At 40.2% G+C, this 27,541-nt stretch overlaps 1 protein-coding gene across 7 annotated transcripts in view; it reads right to left on the minus strand.

The window, feature by feature from the left end:
• caprin1 (cell cycle associated protein 1) overlaps positions 1-27,541 on the minus strand; it is a 104,733-nt gene that overhangs the window by 12,244 nt on the left and 64,948 nt on the right. For 3 of the 7 annotated variants that reach the window (XM_033038904.1, XM_033038906.1, XM_033038905.1), the window contains exons 11-17: positions 24,926-24,987; positions 22,983-23,093; positions 22,183-22,332; positions 18,684-18,837; positions 12,413-12,616; positions 9,881-9,987; positions 8,330-8,393 (exon numbers count right to left, since the gene is read on the minus strand). In XM_033038904.1, the coding sequence (XP_032894795.1) occupies positions 8,330-8,393; positions 9,881-9,987; positions 12,413-12,616; positions 18,684-18,837; positions 22,183-22,332; positions 22,983-23,093; positions 24,926-24,987 (852 nt within the window). Of the gene's footprint in view, positions 1-7,706; positions 7,787-8,329; positions 8,394-9,880; positions 9,988-12,412; positions 12,617-18,683; positions 18,838-22,182; positions 22,333-22,982; positions 23,094-24,925; positions 24,988-27,541 lie in introns of those variants that run through there. The other 4 variants (XM_033038908.1, XM_033038909.1, XM_033038907.1 and 1 more) reach the window with 3 other exon arrangements.

Here is a 27,541-nt window from a genome sequence, read left to right on the forward strand (position 1 = left end):
TGGTATATCAAGAACTAATGTTACATTATTGTGGAGAAGGCGCAGAAAATAACCAGCATAAGCCAACCATCTGAATTGTACAAGTAAATATGGTGAATCCAGTTACTTAATTTATTTCTTAAGGTAGACAAAAATGCTGGAGAAACTCAGCGGGTGAGGCAGCATCTATGGAACGAAGGAATAGATGACGTTTTGGGTCGAGACCCTTCTTCAGACTGATATGGGGGTGGGAGGGGCGGGAAGAAGAAAGGAAGAGGCGGAGACAGTGGGCTGTGGGAGAGCTGGGAAGGGGAGGGGAAGGAGGAAGAAAGCAAGAACTACCTGATATTGGAGAAGTCAATGTTCATACCACTGGGGTGTAAACGACCCAAGCGAAATATGAGGCGTCGCTCCTCTAATTTGTGGTGGGACTCACTCTGGCCATGGAGGAGGCCCAGGACAGAAAGGTCAGATACGGAATAGGAGGGGGGAGTTGAAGTGCTGAGCCACCGGGAGATCGGGTTGGTTAATGCGAATGCTGCAGAGGTGTTGGGCAAAGCGATCGCCAAGCCTGCGCTTGGTCTCACTGATGTAGAGTAGTTGACACCTAGAGCAGCGGATGCAGTAGATGAGGTTGGAAGAGGTGCAGGTGAACCTCTGCCTCACCTGGAAAGACTGCTTGGGTCCTTGGATGGAGTTGAGGGGGGAGGTAATGCAACAAGTGCAACATTTCCTGCGGTTGCAAGGGAAAGTACCAGGGGAGAGGGTGGTTTGGGTGGGAGGGGACGAATTGACCAGGGAATTACGGAGGGAGCGGTCTCTGCGGAAAGCCGAAAGGGGAGGAGATGGGAAGATGTGGCCAGTGGTGGGATCCCGTTGGAGATGGCAAAAATGTCGGAGGGTTATCTGTTGTATGTGATGGCTGGTTGGGTGGAAGGTGAGGACAAGGGGGACTCTGTCCTTCTTACGAGTGCGGGGGGGGATGGGGAGTGAGAGCCGAGCTACGGGATATAGGAGAGACCCTGGTGAGTGCCTCATCTATAGTTGAAGAGGGGAACCCCCATTTCCTAAAGAATGAGGACATCTCCGATGCCCTGGTCTGGAACACCTCATCCTGGGTGCAGATGTGGCGTAGACCCAGGAATTGGTTGTAGGGGATAGAGTCCTTACAGGAAGCAGGGTGGGAAGAAGTGTAGTCCAGATAGCCATGGGTCAGTGGGTTCGTAAAAGATATCAGTCAGTAATCTAAGGTACACAAAATTGCTGGAGGAACTCAGCGGGTGCAGCAGCATCTATGGAGCGAAGGAAATAGGCGACGTTTCGGGCCGAAACCCTTCTTCAGAGTAAATTGTAGTCAGTCAGTCAGTAGTCTGTTACCTGCGATGGAGATAGTGAGGTCAAGAAACGGTAGGGAGATGTCGGAAATGGTCCAGGTGAAATGGATGAAGTCAGTGAGTTCTGCATGGGTGCAGGAAGCAGCACCAATGCAGTCGTCAATGTAGCGGAGGTAGAGTTCGGGGATAGGGCCACGGTACGCCTCAAACAAGGATTGTTCGACGTACCCTACAAAGAGGCAGGCATAGCTGGGGCCCATGCGCGTGCCCTTAGCTACGCCTTGGATTTGGAGGAAATGGAAGGATTCAAAGGAAATGTTGTTCAGGGTAAGGACCAGCTCCGTTAGGCAGAGGAGAGTATCGGTAGACGGGGATTGGTTGGTTCTACGGTCAAGGAAGAAACAGAGGGCTTATAGACCCTCCTGGTGGAGGATGGAGGTGTAGAGTGACTGGACATCCATGGTGAAGATGAGGGAATGGGGACCTGGAAAACGGAATGCATGGAGCAGACGAAGAGCGTGTGAGGTGTCTTGGACATAGGTAGGGCGGGATTTCACCGGGGGGGGGGGGGGGGATAGGATGGAGTCGAGGTATGTGGAAATAAGTTTGGTGGGACAAGAACACGCAGAAACAATGGGTCTGCCAGGGCAGTCAGGTTTGTGGATTTTGGGGAGAAGGTAAAATCGAACTGTGCGGGGCTGGGGAACGATGAGGTTGGAGGCTTGGGAGTCATTGCCAAAGATCAACTGCAGATGCTCGAAACCTGAAATTTTAACTCTATTTCTCCTTCCACATATGCTGCCTGTTGTGCTGTATTTTCCACCATCTTGTTTTTATTTTATAATATACTCTGTTAAGAGATTCAGTCTCAGATTGCAGGACAAGAAATTTGCTGTGGGGGTGAACATGTGGAATATGTAACTACAGACGTCTGTGGAGGCCTATTTTTAGATGTAAAGGGCAGATGAGCAGAAGTTTGTTATTCTGATAGATGATCTGCCACAATTGTCTTGAATGGCTGAGCAATGAAAGGGCTGAATGGACTACTAATGATATTATATTTCTTTCCTTGGCACAACTATATCAAATTCATCATAACGCCTCGTGAATTACAATCTATTCTATATTGCTGAGAAATCAAAATCGTTGCATGATTTATAAATGTATAGTTCTGAATACCTCCATTGGCATATTAATGTAATTAAATATACAACAGGAACATAGGAACTGTGTGTATGTCTGCATTTTTTTTTAAACTGTCAGGTAGAGGGGTTAATCTTTGGAGCGTGGGACGAAAACGGAGCATCCAGGGAAAACCCACGCAGTCATGAGGAGAACCTACAAACTCCGTATAGACAGCACTTATGGTCAGGATCGAACCCCGGTCTCTGGCACGGTAAGGCAGCAACTCTACACTGCACTGCCCCCAAATGTTAGGTAGTTATATTCAATTTACATATAACACCTGTTAAGCCATAATGTATTGCATTTACCTCTGGTCACCAGACATTTGAAAAGTTAGGAAGGTTCTAAAGATTTGAATCCCAATGTTAGAATGGAGAAGCTAAGGTTTTGCTCCTCGGAACAGAGAGTTTGAGAGGAGATTTAACAGAAATATTAAAGATTAAGTCAGGTTCATATAAGATGACTAAACAACCTGCTCCCCTCAGCAGGTTGTTTAAGAATAGAGGAAATCAATTTAGAATGACAGCAAAGTTTCAGAAAAGATGTAAGAAACAACTTTGGCTTGCACTGCGATTATTATCTGGAACTCAGTGCTTCAAATGTTGATGGGAAGAGAATCAAATCAAGGTCTTCAAAAGGGGACTGGATAGGAAATCAAGGGGAAATGCTTTGTGGGATTGACGGGCAGCAGCAGAAAATGGAGGTTGACCAGATTTCACCACAGGGAGCTGGCATGGTATGGTCTCTGGTTCAGATGACCTTGTTTCATGGTTCTATAAATAAGGACTTGCAGGTACATTTATGCTAGTGATACAGAGCCAACAACAAATGTAGTGGGAAACACTCAGGGACATGTTGCAAAGAAGGCAGTCAAGTTCACGTTCAGTTGAAGATGCAGTGTAAACTGTTCTTGAAATTGAATAAAGTTCCTCCAATATAAGGAACAAATCTTAGTAATACATTTTGAAAAATGAGTTTTCAAAGAATCTGCAAATACATAAAGGCAAGAGCACAAGGAAGACACGTTCCACTGAAATTTACAGCTAAATCCCAAACAAACTGGGGGCAAAGTATAGAGTAAATTTGAAATCCTGAAATGTTACCAACCAAACAGAAAAATGCAAACGAATTTAGTTGAATTTGACAAATTTCTCATTCTCTCATTTGAAAAACCTTATTGCGGCCATTCTAAATCCATCTATCACCAAAGATTATTTATTGCCATTTCTGAATAAATTCCACATTTGAATTTGAAACATTAAGTTCTGCAGGAATTTGAATTGGAGCAGAATAACAGTAAAAACTACATTAAAATAACCCGTGAGCAATGATCCGCACAGAGTCAGAACAACTACCATGTTATCAATTTACACCATTATTTGCAGATAAAGCTATCAGGACAGAATAAGCAGGTCAAAATCGTAGCACATAACGCAAAAATTAAATGTCAGATCAGAATTTTTTTTTACAAACACAACAATTCATAAATCTTTATAAAGTCAAATCCATGAATTTGATTCCCTGTGTGTGCCCAAACGCTTAGAATCCTAATTTTAAGTAGCAGGAGATTTTCAATAAAAACATTTATATTTTGCAGGAGTATGTTATCACTTCTTAGTTTAGAGGTACAGCATGGAAACAGGCCCTTTGGTCCACTGGGGGTTAGGTTAGGTAAGGGGGAGGTGCAGCGAGACCTGGGCGTCCTTGCACACCGGTCACTGAAAGTTGGCTTACAGGTACAGCAGGCAGTGAAGAAAGCTAATGGAATGTTGGCCTTCATAACAAGAGGATTTCAGTATAGGAGTAAAGAGATTCTTCTGCAGTTGTATAGGGCTCTGGTGAGACCACATCTGGAGTATTGTATACAGTTTTGGTCTCCTAATTTGAGGAAGAACATCCTTGTGATTGAGGCAGTGCAGCGTAGGTTCACGAGATTGATCCCTGGGATGGCGGGACTGTCATATGAGGAAAGATTGAAAAGACTAGGCTTGTATTCACTGGAGTTTAGAAGGATGAGGGGGTATCTTATAGAAACATATAAAATTATAAAAGGACTGGACAAACTAGATGCAGGAAAAATGTTCCCAATGTTGGGCGAGTCCAGAACCAGGGGCCACTGTCTCAGAATAAAAGGGGGGGTCATTTAAGTCGGACGTGAGAAAAAATGTTTTCACCCAGAGAGTTGTGAATTTATGGAATTCCCTGCCACAGAGGGCAGTGGAGGCCAAGTCACTGGATGGATTTAGGAGAGAGTTAGATAGAGCTCTAGGGGCTAGTGGAGTCAAGGGATATGGGAGAAGGCAGGCACGGGTTATTGATAGGGGACGATCAGCCATGATCACAATGAATGGCGGTGCTGGCTCGAAGGGACGTTTGGCCTCCTCCTGCACCTATTTTCAATGTTTCTATGATTCTGTTCCGACCAGCAATTACCCATACACTAGTTCTATCCTACACACTAGGAACAATTTACAGAAGCCAATTAACCTGCAAACCTACACGCCTTTGGAATGTGGGCGGACACCATAGCACCTGGAGAAAACCCACGCAGTCATAGGGAAAACATACAAACTCTGTACATACGGCACCCGTAGTCAGGATCAAACCCGGTCTCTGATGCTACATGGCCACAATTCTACTGCTGCACCACTTCCTTAAGCACCGTGTAGTACATTTAAAAATTGTTCACCAACAAAAGCCAATTATAAAAATATGTTTTGAAAGACCAAATTTAATTATGCCCAATTTAGACAAGCAAGAATGCTGTTGAACTTCCATACAACTTTCAAAAGCAGGCTAAGAACAATTGTAAAATGGATTATTCTGTAATAAAGACGACAATAACAGTAGAGGACAATAATAATAAATACAGCATCAATTCAGAATCGTGGTGATATTATGAACAAGGTATGCAGTCACCAAAATTCATTTAAACCAGCAATATTACTTTGGGGAGATGCAAAGAAAGACGGAGAAAATATTTTCTTCTTAATTGCTCCAATGATTAGGGAAAGATTGTGCCACTGAAACAAAAAGATTTTCAAGACCCGATTCAATCCCAATTAAATCTTGCAACAATCAGTTGTGTGACTCTTGTGTGAGTTATTACTGAAATAAATACTAAATAGAATAACATTGAAGAACATGATATTCAAGTTACAAGAGTTAGTAATTGAACAAAATGAGAAATAAATACCGAGTGAGAACCCCTTACAATTCCTCATTTTCGCAGTATTTTGTAGATACATAGGAATATAACATTTATTCAGGAAATATGCCTACTCACATTATAACGGCAGGAATCTGAACTATTCATTGGGGGGGGGGGGGGGGGGGGGGGGGGGGGGTGGAAGAAATTAATGGAAAATAATAATGTATTAGAATAGAATATCTACATTACAAAATAGGAGGTGCTGGCAGTCTTAAGACATGCTAAGTTAAATCTCTGGGGCCTGGTCAAGTGTATCCTAAAACATTGTGAGAAGCAATTGCTGGGGCCATGGCAGAGATATTTTCATCATTATTTAACCAAGATCAGAGGTACTAAAAGACTGGTTAATGTGTTTTATTTTAAAGATGGGCTGCAAGGATAAGTCAAGGTACGGGCAACAGATCTCAACGATGGAACAGTTACTGGTCGGGATTCTGAGAGACTAAATAACAAGCATTTGGAAAGGCAAAGATTTATTAAGAATAGTCAGTATGGCTTCTTTGTGTTTGGGAAACTAGGGGCTCATGAATTTTTTTTTGAACAAGTGACAGCCATGGTGGTAGATGTTATCTACATGAACTTTAACAACGCCTTGGATTAGGTCCCGTGTAGTAGGCTAGCCTGGAAGGCTAGATCCAGGATGAGATAGCGAATTGGATACAATGTTGGCTCAGTGGAACGCGTGGTAGTGATAGCAGAGAGGCGTTATTCCAACTGGAGACTTGTGACCAGTGGTATGAAGAGGGACCAGTGCTGTCCACTGTTTGGGTGTCATCTATATTAACCATTTGGATGACAATGTTGCGAACAATTAGTTTGCAGATAACACCAAAATTGGTGTAATGAACAGTGAAGGCGGTAAGATCTAATCAACTGGGGAAATGCACCCAGGATGGCAGATGGAATTTAACTCAGGCAAATGGGAGGTGTTGCAATTTAAACTAATGTAGGATTAAGAGTATATAGTAGGGCCTGGAGAATGTTGTAGTGCAGATACCTAGGGGAACAGGTACAGAGTTCGATGAAAGTATTGAAAACAGAGTGAAGGTGATGTCTGAAGGAAAGCAAGCCATTCATCATGACATTGAGTACAGGAATTGGGACGTCATGTTACAACAGTACGCTGATGGAGTACGTGCAGTTCTCGTCACCCAGCCAGAAGAAGGTCATTATGCTGGAATGTGTGCAGCATGAGGACGTTACTGAGACTAGAACTCGAGTTGTAAGGAGAAACTAGGACATTTTCCCCTAGAGCGTGGGGATTAATGTCTTACAACGATATGTAAAATCATGAGGGGTTTAGATAAAGCGAGGTGATCAATAAGTATTTTTCCCACGGTGGGGAAACTCAGGGCATAGATTTACTGCAAGGGGAAAGATTTAAAAGGGAATTGAGAAGCAACATTTTCACAAAGAGTATGTTGGGTACATGGAATGTGCTGACACAGGAAGCGGTAGAGACAGGTACATTGACAAAGTTTAAAACATTTAGACAGGTACATGGATAGGAAATATTTAGAGGGATATAAGCTAATTGTAGGCAAATGGAACAAAAGATAAGCAACTCGATCAGCATGGATGAGTTGGGTCAAAACACTACAGTTTAGTGAACTTGCATATTGATATATATATGCATGACTCGGCTGCATTGCACCCCTATCATTGGTACTCAAGACTCTGAACGAATGTCATTAGGCCTGAAAGAGTCACTGAATCATATTATTATTCAGTAAACTGCAAAATAATGTCACAGAAGCTTCAATTCACAACAGATCAACAGACACATTTACCAATAAAAAGGTTACATGCAGCAATAACCTGGGTGATTATCCAACAATTATAGTACAAAAAAAATGTAAATCATCACCAAAAAAACTGGACCTCACTGCTTGAAATGCAGCTAATTTGCCCATAAAGCCAAAGTGAGCGAATGGAAACAGACAGAGGAAAGGCAGACTCCACAAGAACAAACTGACAAAAAGAAATCAGCAACAAGCTGCAAGTGTGCAACACATCTTTATTGAAACTTTCTCTGATGCAGCAACATCAATTTACAAACTCACACTTCTCGGGAGCTCTAAAAGGCAGAGAAGAAAAAGAAATACAGCCTCAGTTTAAAAACCAGTGAATCAAACATCCGCAAATGAATTTTATCAAAATACTCCCAGAAAGGGACAAATGGTGGCAGCATAAAGATGGTAGTAAGAAATTTTTTTTTTTACAAAAAATAAATTAAGGAATTTTCAAGTTTTCAGGAACAAAACTGACATACCATTTGCACTTTTATCACAGACTTGTCTCGCTCTTGCGTTCTATGTAGATGCAAACTACCAGAAACAGTTTCTGCTCAAGAATTCAACGTGGTTATTTATAAAGCAGGGTTATTTTTGTTCGAAGCTGACATAGTGAAAACAAAGAGTAAAGCTTCAAAGCTTCAACAAAAATGTTCTGGGTGGGATATCTGAATAGAGTTTGTGTAGCCTACTTTTACGAATAAATTTGTAATTCGTCAATTCCCTCTAGAATGAAGCAGCACGGTGGCTGTGAAAGACAAAATTAAGCACTGCCAATATTTCACTTTCTCCAGTCCTTCATTAGGAGCGCATCACTTGAGCATTACCTCGAGGAGTGCCCCGAGGTCCACCAGGTCCAGAGCCACGCTTGAAGTTTTGTTGATATCCATCCTACAAAACAACATAGTTTTGAGAAGTTTCTTTGCTTCCAAGTTAGAAAAAGAAGACTTTTGTGAATTCCATATCTCAGAACAAACCAAAAAATTAAAATCTGTCATGCTAATTTGCTCCACTGATAATTATTTGCCATGTACTTCTAGACAGGAAACAAAAGCAGGGGAGTGAATGGCAGGGCTCTGGGGAGTGTTGTTGAGCAGGGGGTTTAAGGAGAGGGGACATGAAGACGCATTGGCCTTCATCAGAGTATTGAGTAGAGAAGTTGGGAGGTTATGTATGGTTCAGAGTATTATGTTCAGTTTTGGTCACCCTCTCATAGGAAATATGTTACGCTGGAAAAGGTACAGAGAAGATTTACAAGGACGTTGCTCGAATCAATGTACATTTGAAGTTTCCTAAAAATCGAACATTAAGATTTTTAACTAAGTTTGACATTCCTCTGAAAATAAATCCTTTCATCAATATCTTCAGTCGAACACAGCAGAGACAAAATATAAACATTCCAATGTAAAAGCTATGTCAACCTTTGAATTACACTAATTACAATCTTTCTCAACTGTTTAATTAGTATTTTTAACGAATGGGATAAATTAATAGAAAATTTGGCTCAAAATATTAAAATGTTAAATTGTAAAGAGACCAAAGATAATACATATTTATTCTAGCATCCAATATGTTTAAAGGAGCTTGTATTTACCTAATGGACCTGGTTCTCAATATAAATCTGGATCACTTTGAATATGTCCAAAATTAGTTATGTCACTGGTTATAATTTGGATGGAGCAAAGAAATAGAAAAATACTTTGCAACTCTTGCAATCATAAGAGGTGAAAATAAAGCACACATTGAAATAACCACAAATAAAAGGCTTCACGCATCAATTACAAACGGAAACAGTTAAAACTCCATCTTGGTGTCTGCTATATATTTTATACTGCTGTGCTGTTAAAATGGAATATATTTCTAATTTGGTAGTCTTACAATTTTGCCATTTAACATTTACTTCAGCAGTTCACTACATCGTAAAATTTCCCTGAAATATATTCTATTTAAAAAAATCTTAAACCATTCCCTGAGTTACTTTTTCAAATATTTCTCTAACCATCTATGAACTTCCGTTGAAGTCTATACATTTTCAAATATGTCAGTGCCTTAGTTTTATGAAAACATACGTTGAAACCTGTAACATGTGCCTAAGACTTAATTTTCTGGTCCTTTTCGCAATTTGTTCTTAAATGCGTCTGTTGAGCATGTGGGATGTGGTTGGCCCCGTTTAGTTTAATAGTTTCCAAGTTGTCAGGTTAACCAATTACCAACCTAGATTAACACTCAAACTAACAGATGGTACCAAGGAGTCATGAGTATTATAAAACTCCACAAACTGGCAAAATAAAGCTACCTTGGATTGGATTCACAGTGTTTCCCACCCAACACGTCTAAGGCCTAGACTATCAATAGCCAGACAAGTGAAGAGTACTTACACGCTGGTATCCAGAGCTGGAGTAGTCACGAGGGGCAGAAAATGGAGATTGTCCATAATTACTATTTGGAGTGTTTGAAAATGGAGGGCGATAGCCATCATAACCACCTAAAATACAAATATTTGATCAAAAACTGATTGCTAACTTTTTCAACACATACTGGATAATTTCAAGAGCACAGGATAAGAAGGTACCAAATTAATTAAATTTCAGAGGATAAATATTTTATTTAAAATGTATGTTGGACAGAAACTGGTCAGGAACTATTTTCATCACTCATTGATTTTTGTTTGCTCCGAGCAGATGAAAGCACAATCCTCCAAAGACCAAGTCATACAGTAGTGAAGTGTCCTGGTTTGACCTGTCCAAGTGAACATTCTTCACACACAAGTAACAGCAGTGAATGACAGCAGGCTGCCTACGTACTTTGCAAGATACATATTTCACACTCTTCCTGCTTTGTTGCCATCCCTTCCAAGTCAAGCCAACTTCAACAGATCAGTGAACTCAGAGCTATCATTTGTGCCTAACACTGGATAGAGCTTTATGTAACTGGAGACTAAATTCACCCTTCTCAAACTAATTATACAATTTATGGGGATCTAACCTTATTTTAAGGACTTAATGGTAAAAAGGCCATTTGGAGGCAACTCTATATTTTCTCCCAAAGCAAGGGAGTTGCTGGAATGATCAGTATTTAATACCTAACCAAATTGCCTGGAAGTGACAGTGATGGGCCATCTATTATGAAGCCATTGTAATCCACCTGGTGGATTCTCAGTACTCTGTTGCAATCTAGTGGTTTGCTAGCCCTTCAGAGTCAAACTCACGGATTCAAATCACTTTTTCAGACTGGACAAGGATGTAAATTTCCTAAAGATCATGATATTTTCCATCAAAAACAACCCAAAAGATTCACCATTAGTTTTACTTTAAACTAAATAATTGAATTAAAATTATCACGTTGGCAAAGGCTTCGACTTACACCAGACTTAATACTGAGAGAAAGTATGATGAGCAAGTATGCAGATAATATGAAAATAAATGACGTTGGTGTTCGTGGCGATGATGGTCTTTAGGCCACAGAATGACATTGATCAGTTGGTAACATGAGCAAAACAATGGTAAATGGAAATGAATCCTGATAAGAATGAGGTGATGCACTGAGGTAGTAGACTTACAAGATATAGATATATATACATATATACATATATATATATATATATACATATATATATATATATATATATACATACATATATATATATATATATATACACATATACATATATACACATATACACATATACACATATACACATATATATATATATATATATATATATATATATATATATATATATATATATATATATATATATAGGGCCCATAGGGTGTATTGAGGAACAGATAGATTTTTATCTACAAATTGAAGGATCTGTGAAGTCAACAGCAGAGATAGGCAGGGTGAAGGAAGAGGTACACAGGATAATTTTCCTTCATTCTCCAGTGTAGGAGGCAAAGGTTATTGTACAATTTTATGAAATAATGCTTAAGACACATCTGGAGTGTTGTGTCTAGATTCAGTCATCACATGATAGGAAGGCTACATTTGTATGAGAGGGTGCAGAGAATGCTGCCTAGGATAGAGTGTTTCAGTTACAAGGAAGTGACAGGATAGGCTGAGGCTAAGGGGTTCACGATTGAGGTACACTAAATAATGAGGGGCATTTATGGCATAGATAGTAGGGAACCTGGGGCATTTATGGCATAGATAGTAGGGAACCTTTCAGAGATGTTAAAAAAAACCTGGCATCATGGAATTTTGGGGAATATGAGCAAGAATCTTTTGAACCAGTGGGTGGTTGGAATAAGAAACACACTGGCGAAGGGAGGAGGAAGGGTTGAAAAAAAGCGGTCTCGCTGGCCAAATACTTTTAAATGGAGATTATATAAACAAAGTGGCCAGCATGGATATGGCAGACTCATGGGCCTCTTTCTGCTCTGTGTAATTATCTCTGGATTTTTAGCCCATGTCCTTGTGCATTAATTTAACCACACTAAAGTAACTTTAAAATAAGATCACAAAGAAAAGTGAAGTTCAAGATATTGTATGTTTGACTGCAAAATAAAAATTGAGTGACTGGTATGTTATTTATGATTTTTTGTAATGAGCTGAAATTTGCTGTCAAATAGGCAAGACTAAAGACACCAGCTGTTGCTTAAATCTTTTCGGTCAGTAATTCCCTGGCTCCGAAAACCACACAATTTGCGATCTCATTCTGTTTTGAAAATGACGGGGAAAAAAATCAAATGCTTTCTTTATGTGTTTTTGATGTCACTAAATTACACTTTCAGCAACATTTAACACTTAACTTCATGGGATGCAGAGGTAAAATTAAATTAAATGCTTTACAGTGGCAGATCTAGAATTATGTTTAAACAGTGCAGCATACTTAGTTATATAGAGAATTATTTATTCTAATTTGACAAGTTACACTCAAACTGTCAGTAAGACAAGTTAAACCTTACCCCTAAATCCATTTGCAGGTCCCCGATAGCCATTCATCCCACCTCGTGCATTTCGTGGTCCACCACGTGACACACCTCTGCTGTTGTAGAAGGCCTGCCCAGTGCGCGCAAAGCCTGAATTCTGTTGAGGCTGTTGGGATAGCTGTTGATGAGGTGCTCCAGCAGGGTGTGTTTGATCTTGAGATGCATGGTAAGGATTAACCACTATGCAGAAAGAAAAAAGACATCTAATCAGTTTAGTACCAAAACTATTGACGTCATGGCTATAGTATCTCAAAATAGAAATCAAATGAACTGTGGTAGAATCCTGACTGATTTCATTCACTTTGCAAAATTGTGCTCACAACCAAATTTATTGACTTTTTATATAGTAGGTTTTAACTATTCCTATTAATGAGAAAGTCCAAACAAGAGGTGCTTTATTAAAACTGGATGAAAATGTTGCTCAACTTTGAGAAAAAACACAAATTCTACCCACTGAAAAATCCTCCAAGGGTAGGCTATTTGAAAATAGAATTGAAATTGAGGAAATTTTGTTGGAGACGCCTGTAAAATTCATTCGATTTGACCAGCCTGGTTAAATTATAAATTGAGTTGTGACACCATTCAAGTTGTTGTACCATTCAAAATCATATGGTTTTTAAGTATCTTGCAACCATCATCAACACTGTTGACAGATTTAGGGAGTAGATCAAATGAGATTCATGAAACTAAAATTAACTCCAATTTCCCCTCAGGATATGATCATGACCAACTTTGCTTCCTTTCTTAATTTCCAGTGGCCACGTTATTTTGCTTTGGGTTGTTAAAGGGAAATTGTTCTACAATTTAATGGTTACCTGAATTAAGTTAAAATAAAATTGTAATGACAGATAAGGTCATTCATCCCTTTATTGGTTTCCCTCTCTTCTGGAATTGGACATTTAAGTCATCTGGTATTTGATATAATGTTTCATGTCTGAGCTTGGACTATGCTGTACTGAGTTTCTTGACTGCAGCCTACGTCTGGCACAACCATTGTTCAGCCACATCCAGCTCCAGCATATAGACAACAGTATTTGCCTTAATTCCCCATGAGCAAATAGAAAGATAGTTTAAAAAAATTAGGAGGCAATCTTAAGTATACATCAGGAGAAAAAGAGAGCTTTTGATAAATAAAAATTCAAACAGTTTGAAACTCACCAGCTGGATATACTGAAATTTGAGTACAACTGTTTAAGACAAAAACAGTCAAAAGATCACAAAATTAAACTTGTGGGCAATAAAAATTTCTGATCGCAGAATGGTATTAGAGGACCGCATGATTTTGTACATTGTCATAAACCACAATTAGGGGATGCTCTCCTTTATGACATGAATTCACAAAAGAGCACAATCATGAGTAGATTAACTAATCTGCTGCTTGAGGGGTGGTTGGAGCAAAGGGGAGGGCAAGGAAGATATTCTCCATAATGTAGCTCATTCCTCAACTAGGAAGAAAATAAGAATTATTTGTACTTCTGGCTGGAGATTTTCCAAGTTCCAGATTGTATCCAAACAATTTTGGATCCTTCAGTTAAAGCTATAATATTCAGGAGCCAAGCATCAATTGTAAATTCCAAGACATCGTCATGGTAGTTGACCTGGCTCATGTTTCAATTGTTTTAAAAATTGAAATTCCAAGATATCTGAGCATTAATTTAATTTCCCCAACTGTGTCAGTGTTCTGTTGTTTTTTTGAGGTATGGTTATTAAAGTACAGAGTTGAGTTTAAATTTAAACCAAGCCATCTTGACATGATCCACTTTAAGCATTAACAAAGGCAGATCAAGAACTGTTTATGGATGTCAGGGTAGATATGCAAACACGTCATTACTGAAATGTATTAATGAAGCAATATGCTTTCATTAAAACATAAATCCATTAAAAAAAATAAACTCTGATCCAGCAAGTTTCCCGGAGGTAACAGTAAATGAGCAACGTGTTTGTCAGTTGCACCACTTCTCAATACTAGTGAATCAGTCCCTTTCCTCAAACATGATACCAGCAATCTTCACCAAACCATCTCACACAATTAAATCAAATCATTTGTCACTGCTGAACGACAAAAAGTCTGAGAAAACTGATTCTTCTGGGTTTCTGCTCCATAATTGTACAAGTACACCAAGGGAGAAGATTCCAGGGGCCTTGACAGAGGTCTTTGTATAATCTCTAGCCACCAGCAAGGTCCTGGAGGACTGGAAATAAACCAATATTGTTCCTTTGTTCAACAAGGGAAGTAGAGATAATCCTGGAAATTTACGCACAGATGCACACGCACGCAGACATGCAGATAAAGTGGGAGATGTTGCACTTTGGATGGTCAAATGTAAGGGGAAAGTATACAGTTAATGGCAAGACCCTTAGCGGCATAGATGTACAGAGGGATCTTGGGTTCTAAGTCCATAGTTGAAGTCGTCTTTCAGTGTGTTTTTACGGTGGCAAAGAATGATCGTGAAATTGATTGAGAAAAATAGAACGTATCAAGTATGTTGTAATAAAAGGTCAGAGCGCCAAGACATAACATAATAAGGAAATTACACAGAAGTCTTTGCAGTAAATGACATAAACAAAGAACAGTAGAAAACCAATGAGTGATAGTGAAATATGTATTAGCAAGGATAAATTAAGTTAATGAGATGGGTTACAGAGAAAAATGCAAATTAGAAATAATGCTGAAATCCCAACTAAAGATTGCTTACAATCGCTCAATTTTTTAAGCACAATGACATTTCACAAATTTTGGCATAATGGTTACATTGTTGAACTTGATCAGAAGACACAACTACTAGAGTTTGAATCGCATAATAACATAACATAACCCAATAGATAACATCGAAGCTGAAGAAGGGTTTAGACCCAAAACGTCACCCATTCCTTCTTTCCAGAAATGCTGCCTGTCTCGCTGAGATACTCCAGTATGTTGTATCTACCTTTGATGTAAACCAGCATCTGCAGTTCTCTCCTACAATATATAGTTCTGCACATCATGCCATGAATGATGGCAGATAATTGAACAGTTAACAAGCGGTAGGGCTCCAAAAACATCCCAGTTATGCTAGAATCGAGCAAGGAGTGCAAAACAAATTTAGCACTGTCAATCACGTGCTAAATTACAATTAATTTAAGCCTCCCAACAATCATAGAAGTCGGCCTTCAGCCAACTGGATTAACTTCAATCAATTAAGAAACAGTATATAGCTTTGAATACAGCAAAGGCAATGGGTATCACCACCCTAGCTTCTGTAGTATGGATTACTACTGAAATAGACAGATTTCTGGCCAATATGGCCAAGTACAAATGCACTAATGCAATCGACAATAAACGCAGTCGGCCATTCGGCCCAATCTACCCAATTTTTAATTTGTGTCTCTGTGATGTCTTTATTACTTATTTTATTCTGATTATATGTTTTACTATGTAAGGTGTCCTTGAGATTTTGTATGAAAGGCGCCCATTAAATATAAAATTTATTATTATTATAATCTACAAAGCATCGTGAAAAATTGCTCAGCTTGTCTTGTCCAAAAACATACAAATCAGTTAGGGGGCGACTCCCAATCATCCAAAAAAAGTAATGAAAGCACTGCCCATTACACCTCCCATGTGGTAGTTAACAGTAAGTTATTCATTGATGCTCTATTTGGGGTTTTTCAAAAACATTCCCTACTAACTCTCATTACAGCCTCTCCCAAGAAGAGTTTCCCAGGTGCTCACTTTCCACGTCATTCAATGGATCATCCTTCACAACTTTCTCAACCAGAAAGAGAGAGGAAAAAAAGGAATTTGCACCACCTGGCTAATCTCACCTCCTTCCCCTTTCAGCTCTCTTTACCATCTTCTGGTCTTCTCTTCCATCTCTGCTCATGGCATTAACCTTTATGAGGGAGATGCAACACCTCATTTCTCCCTACCCCTCCTTCAGGTGAAGCAGAGACTTACTTGCACTTCTATAGGGGGGTTGCACGTAAGGTCATCGGGTCAAAGGGCGTGACGCACGGAGCAGCTCAATCCATCTGGAGGACATGGCAGCTTCCGGCATACACTGTTAACACACGAAACAGTACTTTCTTACCTGTTAAAAACCGCCGAAATGGCAATTTTTGCGCTGTAAATAATTGTGGAGGATGACTGAGCACTCTGAACCAAATGCTCTAGTATATTTGCTCTAAACACAAGCACTAAGCGGCCGAAGGAGCGCATCCCTCGGGACAGCCCCCACTCTCCCCCCAGGGTCAGCATTGTCCGGCCACCCTCCCCCTGCGTGGCTGCACTGTCACGGGCTGTGGGTTGGCAGCGCCCACACACGGGGCCGGGTGGAGCGGGGCCGCGGCTCCGGGCAGCGGACACACGGGGCCGAAAACCCGGCAACGTCCCCGTCAGCTGCAGCAGAGTTGGGGACAGTCTAGTCTCTCCACCCACCCAGAGTTACAGACCCGCCCTCACCTCCCCCTACCGACCACCCCCTCCCCCCCCACTGACCAGCCGGCATTGTCCCCGTCAGCTGCAGCAGAGTTGGGGACAGTCTGGTCCCTCCGCCCACCCAGAGTCACTGACCCACCCCCCCCACCGACCACCCCTGACCACCCGGCAACGTCCCCGTCGGCTGCAGCAGAGTTGGGGACAGTATGGTCCCTCCGCCACCCAGAGTCACTACATCTGCACCCCCCCACCAACCTCCTCCCCACCCCCGGCCGCGGGGATAGACGGCCTGGGATCCGCGAGTGTGAAACTGGTCAGCATGGAGTCCAGATGCTGAGACAAAAGACTGGCCCGCTACACTGGAATCCATGGTGAGTGCTTACCTGCAGTTAACCGTGTGTACTCCAGTTGGCGTTGCTTGGCAACAGTATGGGTCATGGGTCGTGACCCGACTACCGTGAAACCTCCCTATTCTGGTAATACACCTTTCCGAGCTCTCAATGTGGTTTTTACATTGGAGAAATCAAGAGGAGGCTGGCTAGTTGTTTTGCAGAGCACCCGAGTTCAGTTCAAAGGGCAGAACCAAATTTCCTGTTGTCTGCCACTGGCTTCCTAGTTGCAACCTCCTTCATTGTCATCACATGGTGTGGATAACCTTGTGGAACAATAACTCATCTTCCATGCGGGCACATTGCTGCTTTCCAGACCCGATACTGAATTTTCTAACTTCAGAAACTCATTTTCTGATTAATTCGCTAGTTCCGCTGTTCATAATCTATCCAAATTAATTCCCATTTTTCTCTATTCATCAGCACTCTCTCCATGACCTCTGGCATCCCCTACAACATTATACTGGCGTGACTTCATCTATTTGTTTCCTCCTCAGAGTCTGAAGAATGGTCTCGATCCGAAACGTCGTCTATTTCCCTCGCTCCATAGATACTGCCTCACCCGCTGAGTTTCTCAAGCACTTTTGTCTATCAGGCTCCGCGATGGTAAATCCGTACCACACCCGCAGCTTGAAACTCCGGGCCGGTCCCCAGGAAAGGCCGCACCACTCCACACTCCGCATTGTAGGCCGCAAGGGGTGGGCGTAGATGCGACACGGAGAAAAGTTGCATCTCCGTCGAGATAAATGACTGAAAAAGGTTTCCCCCGATTCCCCCCCGCAACCCCCACATAAAGCATACCAAGAGACATTCAACAAACATTCACGACATACTTATAAAATAATAAAAACAGAGAAGGGAAAAGACAGACTGCTGGCGATGCCCTATCTGACATCAACGTACCAAAAAAACATAAAAAGAGCATGCAGAGTTCATTAAAAAAACGGTAAAAAAGTGCAAGAACAGAACTACCAACACGTGTGCTGCTCATGACCTTCAAGGTGAAGCATGGACAAAAATAATTAATTATTTTAACTGCAAGCAGTAGGTTTGATGTCAACAGTTTTATTTGTGAAATCAAATATCAGCCTTTTCCAAGATGTCATAATTTGAACACCGCAGATGTTTCTATAGAGAATACCCAGAAAAAGTGGTAATATATTTGTAAATCAAAACTGAATTTATAATTAAATCATTGCAAATTCTGAAAGATAATGGTAAACACTTTAATATATATTTTAAAAAGCATGGCAAGGTTCCATGATACTTTTCCTAGATTTGGCAAAATTGCCTAAACATGCTCCATCTAGTGAACTGAAGTACAACTAAAATTGGAACTCCCTGAAAATACCTTAATGGGAAACCAAATCTAAAATTGGTGCCAAACACATTTATATTTAATGTGCCCAAAGTTCCACAACTTTATTATTCTTAATCTTACCAGTTGCAAGTGTTTCCTGCTGCAATTCGGATTGCTCCACCTGATGCTGAGGCTGGCTACCGAATGCTTGGCTGTAGCTGGCTTGATAAGGACTCTGTTGTTTGAGTGTGTCCGGATCAGTTGCTGGAGGCACTGGTGCATTCATATTAAATACCTATTTAAAATAAAAGTAGGAAAGAAAGAAAAATAATTTAAAAATTGACTAAAGTAACTTGATCGGCCCAAATATTGGGAAGATGGAAACAGTAAACAAACTTCATAAACAGAATTGTCCTCCAAATAATTAAATATGTGCTATAATAAACAATCCATTACACTAGGTGAATACTGTCTAAGTATGTAATCATGTCTCTTTCCTGAACATATCTGAATATATTGATAGATCTTGTGAAAGCAAGTGAAAAGGTTCAGTTCAGAACAGAATAATACACTGCATGCTTATGGAATTTGCTGATGTTTTAACATGTTATATGTGTGCGTGCGTGCGTGTATATGGTATAATTCATGTCCCGGTCAGAACACAAGCATTTTATAATCAAGGTATTAATGTAGTGCAGGAAAAGAGAAAAGTTGCAGTTGACATGTTCTCACAAACGTGGTATTGTTCGATGTCTACGACATTGCAAATAACATCTTGGATCTCAAGTATCTGGAATGGACTTATCGCAAAACCTACTTTATGTGCCACAGCTCTCACTACCACAATATTGTATAAGAATATTAAAGCTGTGTTTTGTGAAGCACAATTTGCATTTCAATATGGCACTCTGCAAATATTTTGTTGGGAATAAATGTTAAAGACAACTGAATAAAACCAGCCTCATCATCTAGACAGAAGACTGGGGATGTGCGGTGGGAGGAAGAGAAGGAAGGGGAGAAAGAGCGTGTTCTCCTCGCATGTTTTACTGGTGAATAGACCATGATACACATTAACCTTTTCTCAATCTCTAATTGGCTTGATCAACCGATGAACTTCAAACACTTTGAAAAGTTGGGAGATCAAAGGTTAATAACAAGGTAGCCCGTGCTACACTTGCTGAAATCCAACAATCAACCATTAATTCATTACCCTAGTTACAAATCCTAATCTCTATGATATGACTTGTGTGGAGGAGTGAAAGATGCCTTGAAAATCATTCCAGAGCCTCTATGACATTTAACGTTCTATGCCATGAGGGTTTCTGAAAAAGCATTCAAGCCTGTGTCAGTCCACGCTGCTCAATACTTGCATCCACAACCGAGAGGGGCAGAATCATCAACTGGAAGGAAAGATTGGTTAGCCACACAATCAATTAAGTCACAGCACGGCGCTTTGAAGCATGAAACAAACTGGCAAAAAAACAAACAGGGCATAACAATCAATTTTTAAATTAAAGTTAAAAGTAGAAGTGCACAAAATTCCAATTTTCAATCCTATTTATCCTTTATCATTGCTTTTGAAAGGTGAAACTAGCTGTTTATTTGATTTACTGCTAGACTACAGTTTATCTCGTGGCTGTGATGTCTTCCCGACATTATTTCGAAGTAATCTAATTCTGAACAATATAGGGCAATTGGTAAAATAATGGCCTGAAAGGGTGGGAGAGGCAGAAACCCTCATCAATTAAAAATTAGATGAGCTCTTGAGGAATCTTTGACCTTTTACCAGAATGCTGCCTGGTCTATTAGAATGCTGCCTGGATTAGAATGTTTCAGTGACAGGTTTGTTGGATTTGGATTGTTTTGTCTGGAACGTCAGAGATTGAGGGAAGACTTGATAGAAGTATAAAAATTATGAGAGTCAGAGCCATTTTCCTAGGGTGGAAATGTCCAACACTAGAGGGCAGAGTTATAAGGTAAGAGGGGGAAAGCTTAATGGAGATGCACAAGGCAATTTTACTTTAATATGACAGAGAGTTTGGGAGGGGCGGCACTGGAATGCACTGCCAGGGGTGGTGGTGGAGGCAGACACATTAGTAGCATTAAGAAGCTATTGGATAGGCACATAGAAGTGTAGGGAATAAGAGGGATATAGATCATGAACAGGCAGATGAGATCAGTTTAACTTGGCATCGTGTTCGGCAAAAACGGTACATGACTAGGGACCAAAAGCTGGAAGGAAAGATTAGACTGGCAACTTTTCCAACCATCAGTACAATCACCCAAATACCAGCGTTTAGTACTGAATTCTATGATTCATCCAATGTTATAATTTCTCTCTACCAGACGTGTGCATAATTCTCCATATTTCTCTTGGATTCTACTCATTATAGTTCTTTTCACTCACCACCTGGTCAACTATAATCCTTTCCAACATTACCGACAAGTCATTCTTGCTATTAGCATTGCCTCCCAAAAATTCCCAGATTCACTCTCATGACCAACTCCGTCCTTAGTATTAGCCAATGGCTGATCGACAATTAACTCCAGAGCCTTTAAAAAGTGATCAACGCTTCATACCATTGGGCTCCAAGTTTAACTCTGCATAATTCTGCTACAGATACAAGGAACTGTAGGTGTTGGTTTGCAATAAGACACAAAGTGCTGGAGTAACTCAGTAAGTGAAACAGCATCTTTAGAGAACATTGAAAGGTGAAGTTTTGGCTTGGGACCTTTTTTCAGACTGATCGTCATTTTATGTTGTATCCCCATTGCCTAGCTTTCCAGAATGCTTATGTAACAACATGTATATGCACATTATGACTATTAGACAAACTATTAATTACAATTCCTTTAAATTCCAGTTTCCACCTCATTCATTTCCCTTCACACACAATGCTCATTTTCTTTCACCTTTCTGCCTTCTCTATTGTCACCATCCTAACCAGTCTGGCTCTTTTCATCACTGTGCATTGCACGCACTAGCCTACTGTGCGCTTTGTTGACTGTAAAACACCCACCTCACTTTTCTCTACCTGCGATACACATTTTTGAAAATTTCATTGTATCATTCCTTTCTCTTTTCATTTCCACTGTTCATGTATCCCTTGTGTTTTGTGGCAAAAATTGAATGAAGTACCGCTGACTGGGTCTGACCTAAGGTTCATGGTAAATAAACAGTTGCAGAAATCTGGAATCACCACTTAGTTTTCTCACTAATTTATTTTTGTATCAGGAAAATAAAACCATATAGTCCCAAAGGTATGTCCATCTTATTTGCTCTTGTATTAACTGGACTAATTTGTGAACCACAGTCCCCACCTGGTCATGACTTGATTTTCAGTTACAATGTTTCAATTTTGTTCGCTTCCACCAATGCAGTCACGACACACATCTCTAACATTTTGTTGATAATTAAAATGTATTTAGCACACATTTATGATAATACATTAAATGCAAATAATGACATTTTCAGATGCTTTGAATGGAATTCTGCTCTCACCTTGAGTTTAGATTGACAGTTTCCAAATGCAAAATAATGGTATAAATGAATAATTGTATATTGATAAATGTCCATAAATCATTTTCTTTCCGTCAAAGATTTGATACATTTATAACTTCAAAATAAAGCCCGTCTTACCGTTTGCATTGATTGGAATGGAGCAGCATTCACATTTATGCCACTGCTGTGGAGAGGTTTAGTAGGAGGAGCCTTGAAAGCTTGTGACTGGGAAGCAACAGGAAGTGCTGTTGATACTGGAGTCTGTTCAGAAGTCAGTGACATAGTAGTCTAAGATGTACAGAAGTTGAAAGACCAAAGAAAATTACCAAACCATTAGCTACATGACCCTTAGCTACTTCAAAAGAGCATTTTCAACTTTACCACAATTTGATATATGTAGCTGTGAGATAAAGCCGTAGCCAATAAGAATTTCTTGTTGGTGATCAACCCCAGAAAAGAATAGGCCTGTACCTAATCATAATTTCTTGAGTTTTGAAATAGATATCATTTACCAGTATTCAAAATGTCATGCCTCAAATCTCCAAATAATTATGACACTTGTTCTGTTGACCATTTGAAGTCCTGAGAAAATTCATGTAATTCCATTTTATGATCAAGAATAAGAGCAGGCATAATGTCTTAAGCAAAAAATTACTTATGTTTAAATAATAAGCTTAATGCAACAATATTCAAACTCAAAACTATTATTTATATATAATAACACAATCTTACAGACAACCTAAACTAAAATTTCCAGGTTTAGGAGACTAGAAATGTCAACATGCCTGCTGGTTTAGCATTTAGAGCAAGATGGTCCCCATTCTTGTTCTATATAGTTTACTTAGAAAACTTGGATATTTTTGAAAAGTAGAGCGAAAATGAAAAGGGCGTCTCATTTATTTAAAAAAATTAACCAGGTGTGCTCATGTTGCACTTACCTGAATAGATTCTATGGATTCTTTCTGGGTTCTTTGCTCTGTGATATGGGAAGGCTGGTACATAGGCTGCGATGGTGCATATGGTTCAGTTGTGGATGATACCAAAGGTACCTTAGTATTTAAAAAAAAAACTGGTGAAAACTTAAGTGTCTATGGATTACGCTGCAAAGACAAGAAAAAAAACACAATGGCCCAGCTGGAACAATTACAAGTGAATACAATTTTAGCAGCCAAAATCATTCTACGAAATCATTCTCCAAAAGACAGTCACAATTTTTGTAATTAAAAACGTGGATGCATCAGGAAGTACACAAAAGGAAAGTACACAAAAGGAAAGTATGTTTACTTAGTAAATATTTTTCTAACTTCTTCTCATAGTATGGAAAAATACATCAAATTACAGATGTTGCGTCCAAATTTATTTGTTTGGACAGAAATCCAGTATTTAGTCATTTTGTGGTCTCACAAAAAAATGGTATGTAATTTTTGAATATGCTCTCATAAGACATGAAATCATCTGTCCTTGTTACGAGTGGAGGGGATGGGTAGTGAGAGCGGTGAGACCCTGGTGAGAGCCTCATCTATAGTTGAAGAGGGAAACCCCCGTTCCCAAAAGAATGAGGACATCTCCGATGCCCTGGTTTGGAACTCATCCTGGGTGCAGATGCGTCGTACACGGAGGAATAGGGAGTAGGGGATAGAGACCTTAGAGGAAGCAGGGTGGGAAGAAGTGAAGTCCAGATAGCCTGTGGGTTTGTACAAATCTGCACCCAGGATGAGGTGTTCCAAACCAGGGCATCGGAGATGTCCTCATTCTTTAGGGAACGGGAGTTCCCCTCTTCGACAACAGATGAGGCTCTCGCCAGGGTCGCCTCGATATCCCGTAGTTCCGCTCTCACTCCCCATCCCCCCCACATGTAACAAGGACAGAGTCCCCCATGTCCTCACCTTCCACCATACCAGCCGTCATACAACAGATAATCCTCCGACATTTTCGCCACCTCCAACGGGATCCCACACTGGCCACATCTCCTCCCCTTTTGGCTTGCCGCAGAGACCGCTCTCTCCGTAACTCCTTGGTCAATTTGTCCCTTCCCCACCTAAACCACCCCCTCCCTGGTATTTTCCCTTGCAACCGCAGAAAATGCTACACTTGTCCCTTTACCTACCCCCTCAACTCCACCCAAGCAGTCTTTCCAGGCGAGGCAGAGGTTCACCTGCACCTCCTCCAACCTCATCTATTGCATCCACTGTTCTAGGTGTCAACTGCTCTACATCGGTGAGACCAAGTGCAGGCTTGGCGATCGTTTTGCCCAACACCTCCGCTCAGTTCGCATTAACCAACCTGTGCTCCCGGTGGTTCAGCACTTCAACTCCCCCCTCCTATTCCCAATCTGACCTTTCTGTCCTGGGCCTCCTCCATGGCCAGAGTGAGGCCCACCGCAATTTGGAGGAGCAGCACCTCATATTTCGCTTGGGTAGTTTACACCCCAGCTGTATGAACATTAACTTCTCCAATTTCAGTTAGTCCTTGCTTTCTCCCCTTCCCCTCCCTTTCACAGCTCTCCCACAGCCTACTGTCTCTGCCTCTTCCTTTCTTCTTCCCACCCCCCCCCCAAAATCAGTCTGAAGGGTCTCGACCCAAAATGTCACCCATTCCTTCGCTCCATAGATGCTGCCTCACCCGCTGATTTTCTCCAGCATTTGTCTACCTTCGATTTTTCCAGCATCTTTCTTTATAATAAATTCTTTATAATAATTCTTTCTTTATAATAAAAACCAAAGTGCCCCCAGATTAACTTCTTAGTTTAAATAGTAATCCCAAATACCCTTCACCTAAAGTCTATATCAATAAATAGACCACTGCTTTCCTTGACAATGTAAAGTAGGTTAATGCAAATCTAGCTGGCCCATTGAGTTCCATTGCAACTTCAATAGCTTACCTGCGTGGCTTCTGATTGAACAGAAACTGCATTAGGTTGTCCGTGCCTGGATTCACTGTGCACTAGAAAAAGACAGAATTTTGATCAAACTAATCGCAATCATAACTGTAGCAATGTTACAAAATTTTGAGATTTAAAAATCAAGTCTGTAATTTATCCCATCAGATAAAGCATAAAAAGAAGTTTAATTTGACACCTAATTCACTTTCATATCTCAAGTATTTAAAAAGTTATGGCCATTTTCATACTCGGAAATTAGCATCTTGTTCCCTATAGGGTGATTTCACGAAAGGTCACTGGAGCGTAGATCCGCACCCACGTGACCGCAAAATTTAACTGGAGTACATGCGTCACTTCCGGTACATGTTAGTGAATGGGAAAACACGCACTTTCACATCCGTTAAAAACATCGAAAACGGCCCGTTTTTGAGCTGCAATTTACTGTACCAGTCGGGGTGACCGTGAGGCACAGCTACTTAAATTTACAGTCCAAAAAAAAGATAGAAACTAAGGTATATTCAAGAGGGAGCTGAAGGTGCAAAAACAGCGGGTGGTTAGCGGACATTCGCCGTGGAGATTTAAAGATCGAAAATATCGGGAAATATCGCGTTTGCTCGCTGCATTTCATCAAAAGTAAGGCATTATTGACTTTTTATCTTTATTCATTTGTTATATGAAAAGTTTTAAAAGTGAAAAATCCGTCAGTAAAATTGCAAAATCGCCCATGGTTCTCAGGTGGGTTTTAACATGCAAAATGAAAACGCTTCTGAAGCTCCATTTACCATTTAAATAATCGTAAACTATCAATGCGTTTTGAAATGAATTTTACTCAGATGCAAGCTAAGGAATGGGATAATTGTCAGCTGTTAGTTGGACAAAATCAGGACATTTTATTATTTGCCAAAATATATTTCTCAATGTTTCTTGTTTAAAGCCTGCACAATCAGTAAAATTCATTTCAAAACGCATTGATAGTTTACGATTATTTAAATGGTAAATGTAGCTTCAGAAGCGTTTTCATTTTGCATGTTAAAACCCACCTGAGAACCATGGGCGATTTTGCAATTCTACTGACGGATTTTTCACTTTTAATACTTTTCATATAACAAATGAATAAAGATAAAACGTCAATAATGCCTTACTTTTGATGAAATGCAGCAAGCAAACGCGATAATTCCCGATATTATCGATCTTTAAATCTCCACGGCAAATGTCCGGCAAGCACTTCCGCTGTATTTGCACCTTCAGCTCCCTCTTGAAGTTACCTTCGTTTCTATCTTTTTTTTGGACTGTAAATTTAGGTAGCTGTGCCTCACGGTCACCCCGACTGGCACAGTAATTTACAGCTCAAAAACGGGCCGTTTTCGATGTTTTTAACAGGTGTGAAAGTGCGTGTTTTCCCATTCACTAACATGTACCGGAAGTGACGCATGTACTCCAGTTAAATTTTGCGGTCACGTGGGTGCGGATCTACGCTCCAGTGACCTTTAGTGAAATCACCCTATTGATTTTCTATGGACATAACAAAAAAGCTGTGATCGTGGACAGTCAAAAGCCCATAACTTTCTTAAAAATTAAGAGAACTGAATGAAATTTTCAGTTATCATAGATTGAACCATTCTGAAACAAATATAAAATAATCATACTTGGATGACCTGAAATTAAAGCATATAATTAGTTAGTTACCCAAGTGTAGCTAATTTCAAACATCTATCAATTTCTTAATAAATGATTAACATTTTTAAATAGCCTAAGTGTCCAAATAATATTCATAAATAATTCACAACAAAATATGATTTTTAAATTTCATTTACATTAATTTATAGGCCAAATGGAAGGAATTTAGTGTTCAATTGCTGTAAATTAAAGTCCATTTAAATCAGCTTTCTAGTGGGATCCTGTGAACGCGCTGGTTTAGAACGTTCACATTGCGCTAGATTTGTGCCCTCAAATGCCCAGAAAAATACTGCGGGATATAATGGGCCCAAAATGAGCTACTCGCAATATTAAACTTTGTATAAAGGGATCTTAAGAAGCCCTTTTTAATGTAAAAATAAGCAGCCTACCTTCTATTATTTGCTCTATGCGACCCTGACAGCTGCCGGTGGTCGCGGGTTTAGAGATTGATTTTTAAACTACTATAACTATTATACGAGGCCTTCAAAACTAATAATAGCTTTTGCGACGGGGTCTTCCAGCGATTTTTCGTTAATAATTAACTAGGCTGAACATCTTCGATTGGAACAGCCTAGAGAAAATCGCGTTTTAAACCCGCCCCCCTCTAAACGGCGCCAAAATCGCGCACACCCGCAGCGACAGATTTTCAGCGACGCTTCAGGTAGGCTTTGCAACATACCTAATAACTGCATGACACCAGATACATATTCCTGGGACCATTGGTCTCAGAATGTAATCTGCTACAGTAAAAGTCAAATGACATTTTATCTGGAATCACCTGAAAATTAGTGACTTGACATACTATTCAATAGAGCCATAAAAAACAAACATAACTCAAAAAAATATTTCTCTCTCTCTCTCTCTCCCCGGGGCAGGCGACCTGGAAACTGCAGCTAGTCCCGGGGACGCGAGGGATCTGGGAACTGAAGCCAGTCCAAG

The sequence above is a fragment of the Amblyraja radiata genome, chromosome 20, assembly GCF_010909765.2.
Source record: "Amblyraja radiata isolate CabotCenter1 chromosome 20, sAmbRad1.1.pri, whole genome shotgun sequence".
Lineage (NCBI taxonomy): Eukaryota > Metazoa > Chordata > Chondrichthyes > Rajiformes > Rajidae > Amblyraja > Amblyraja radiata.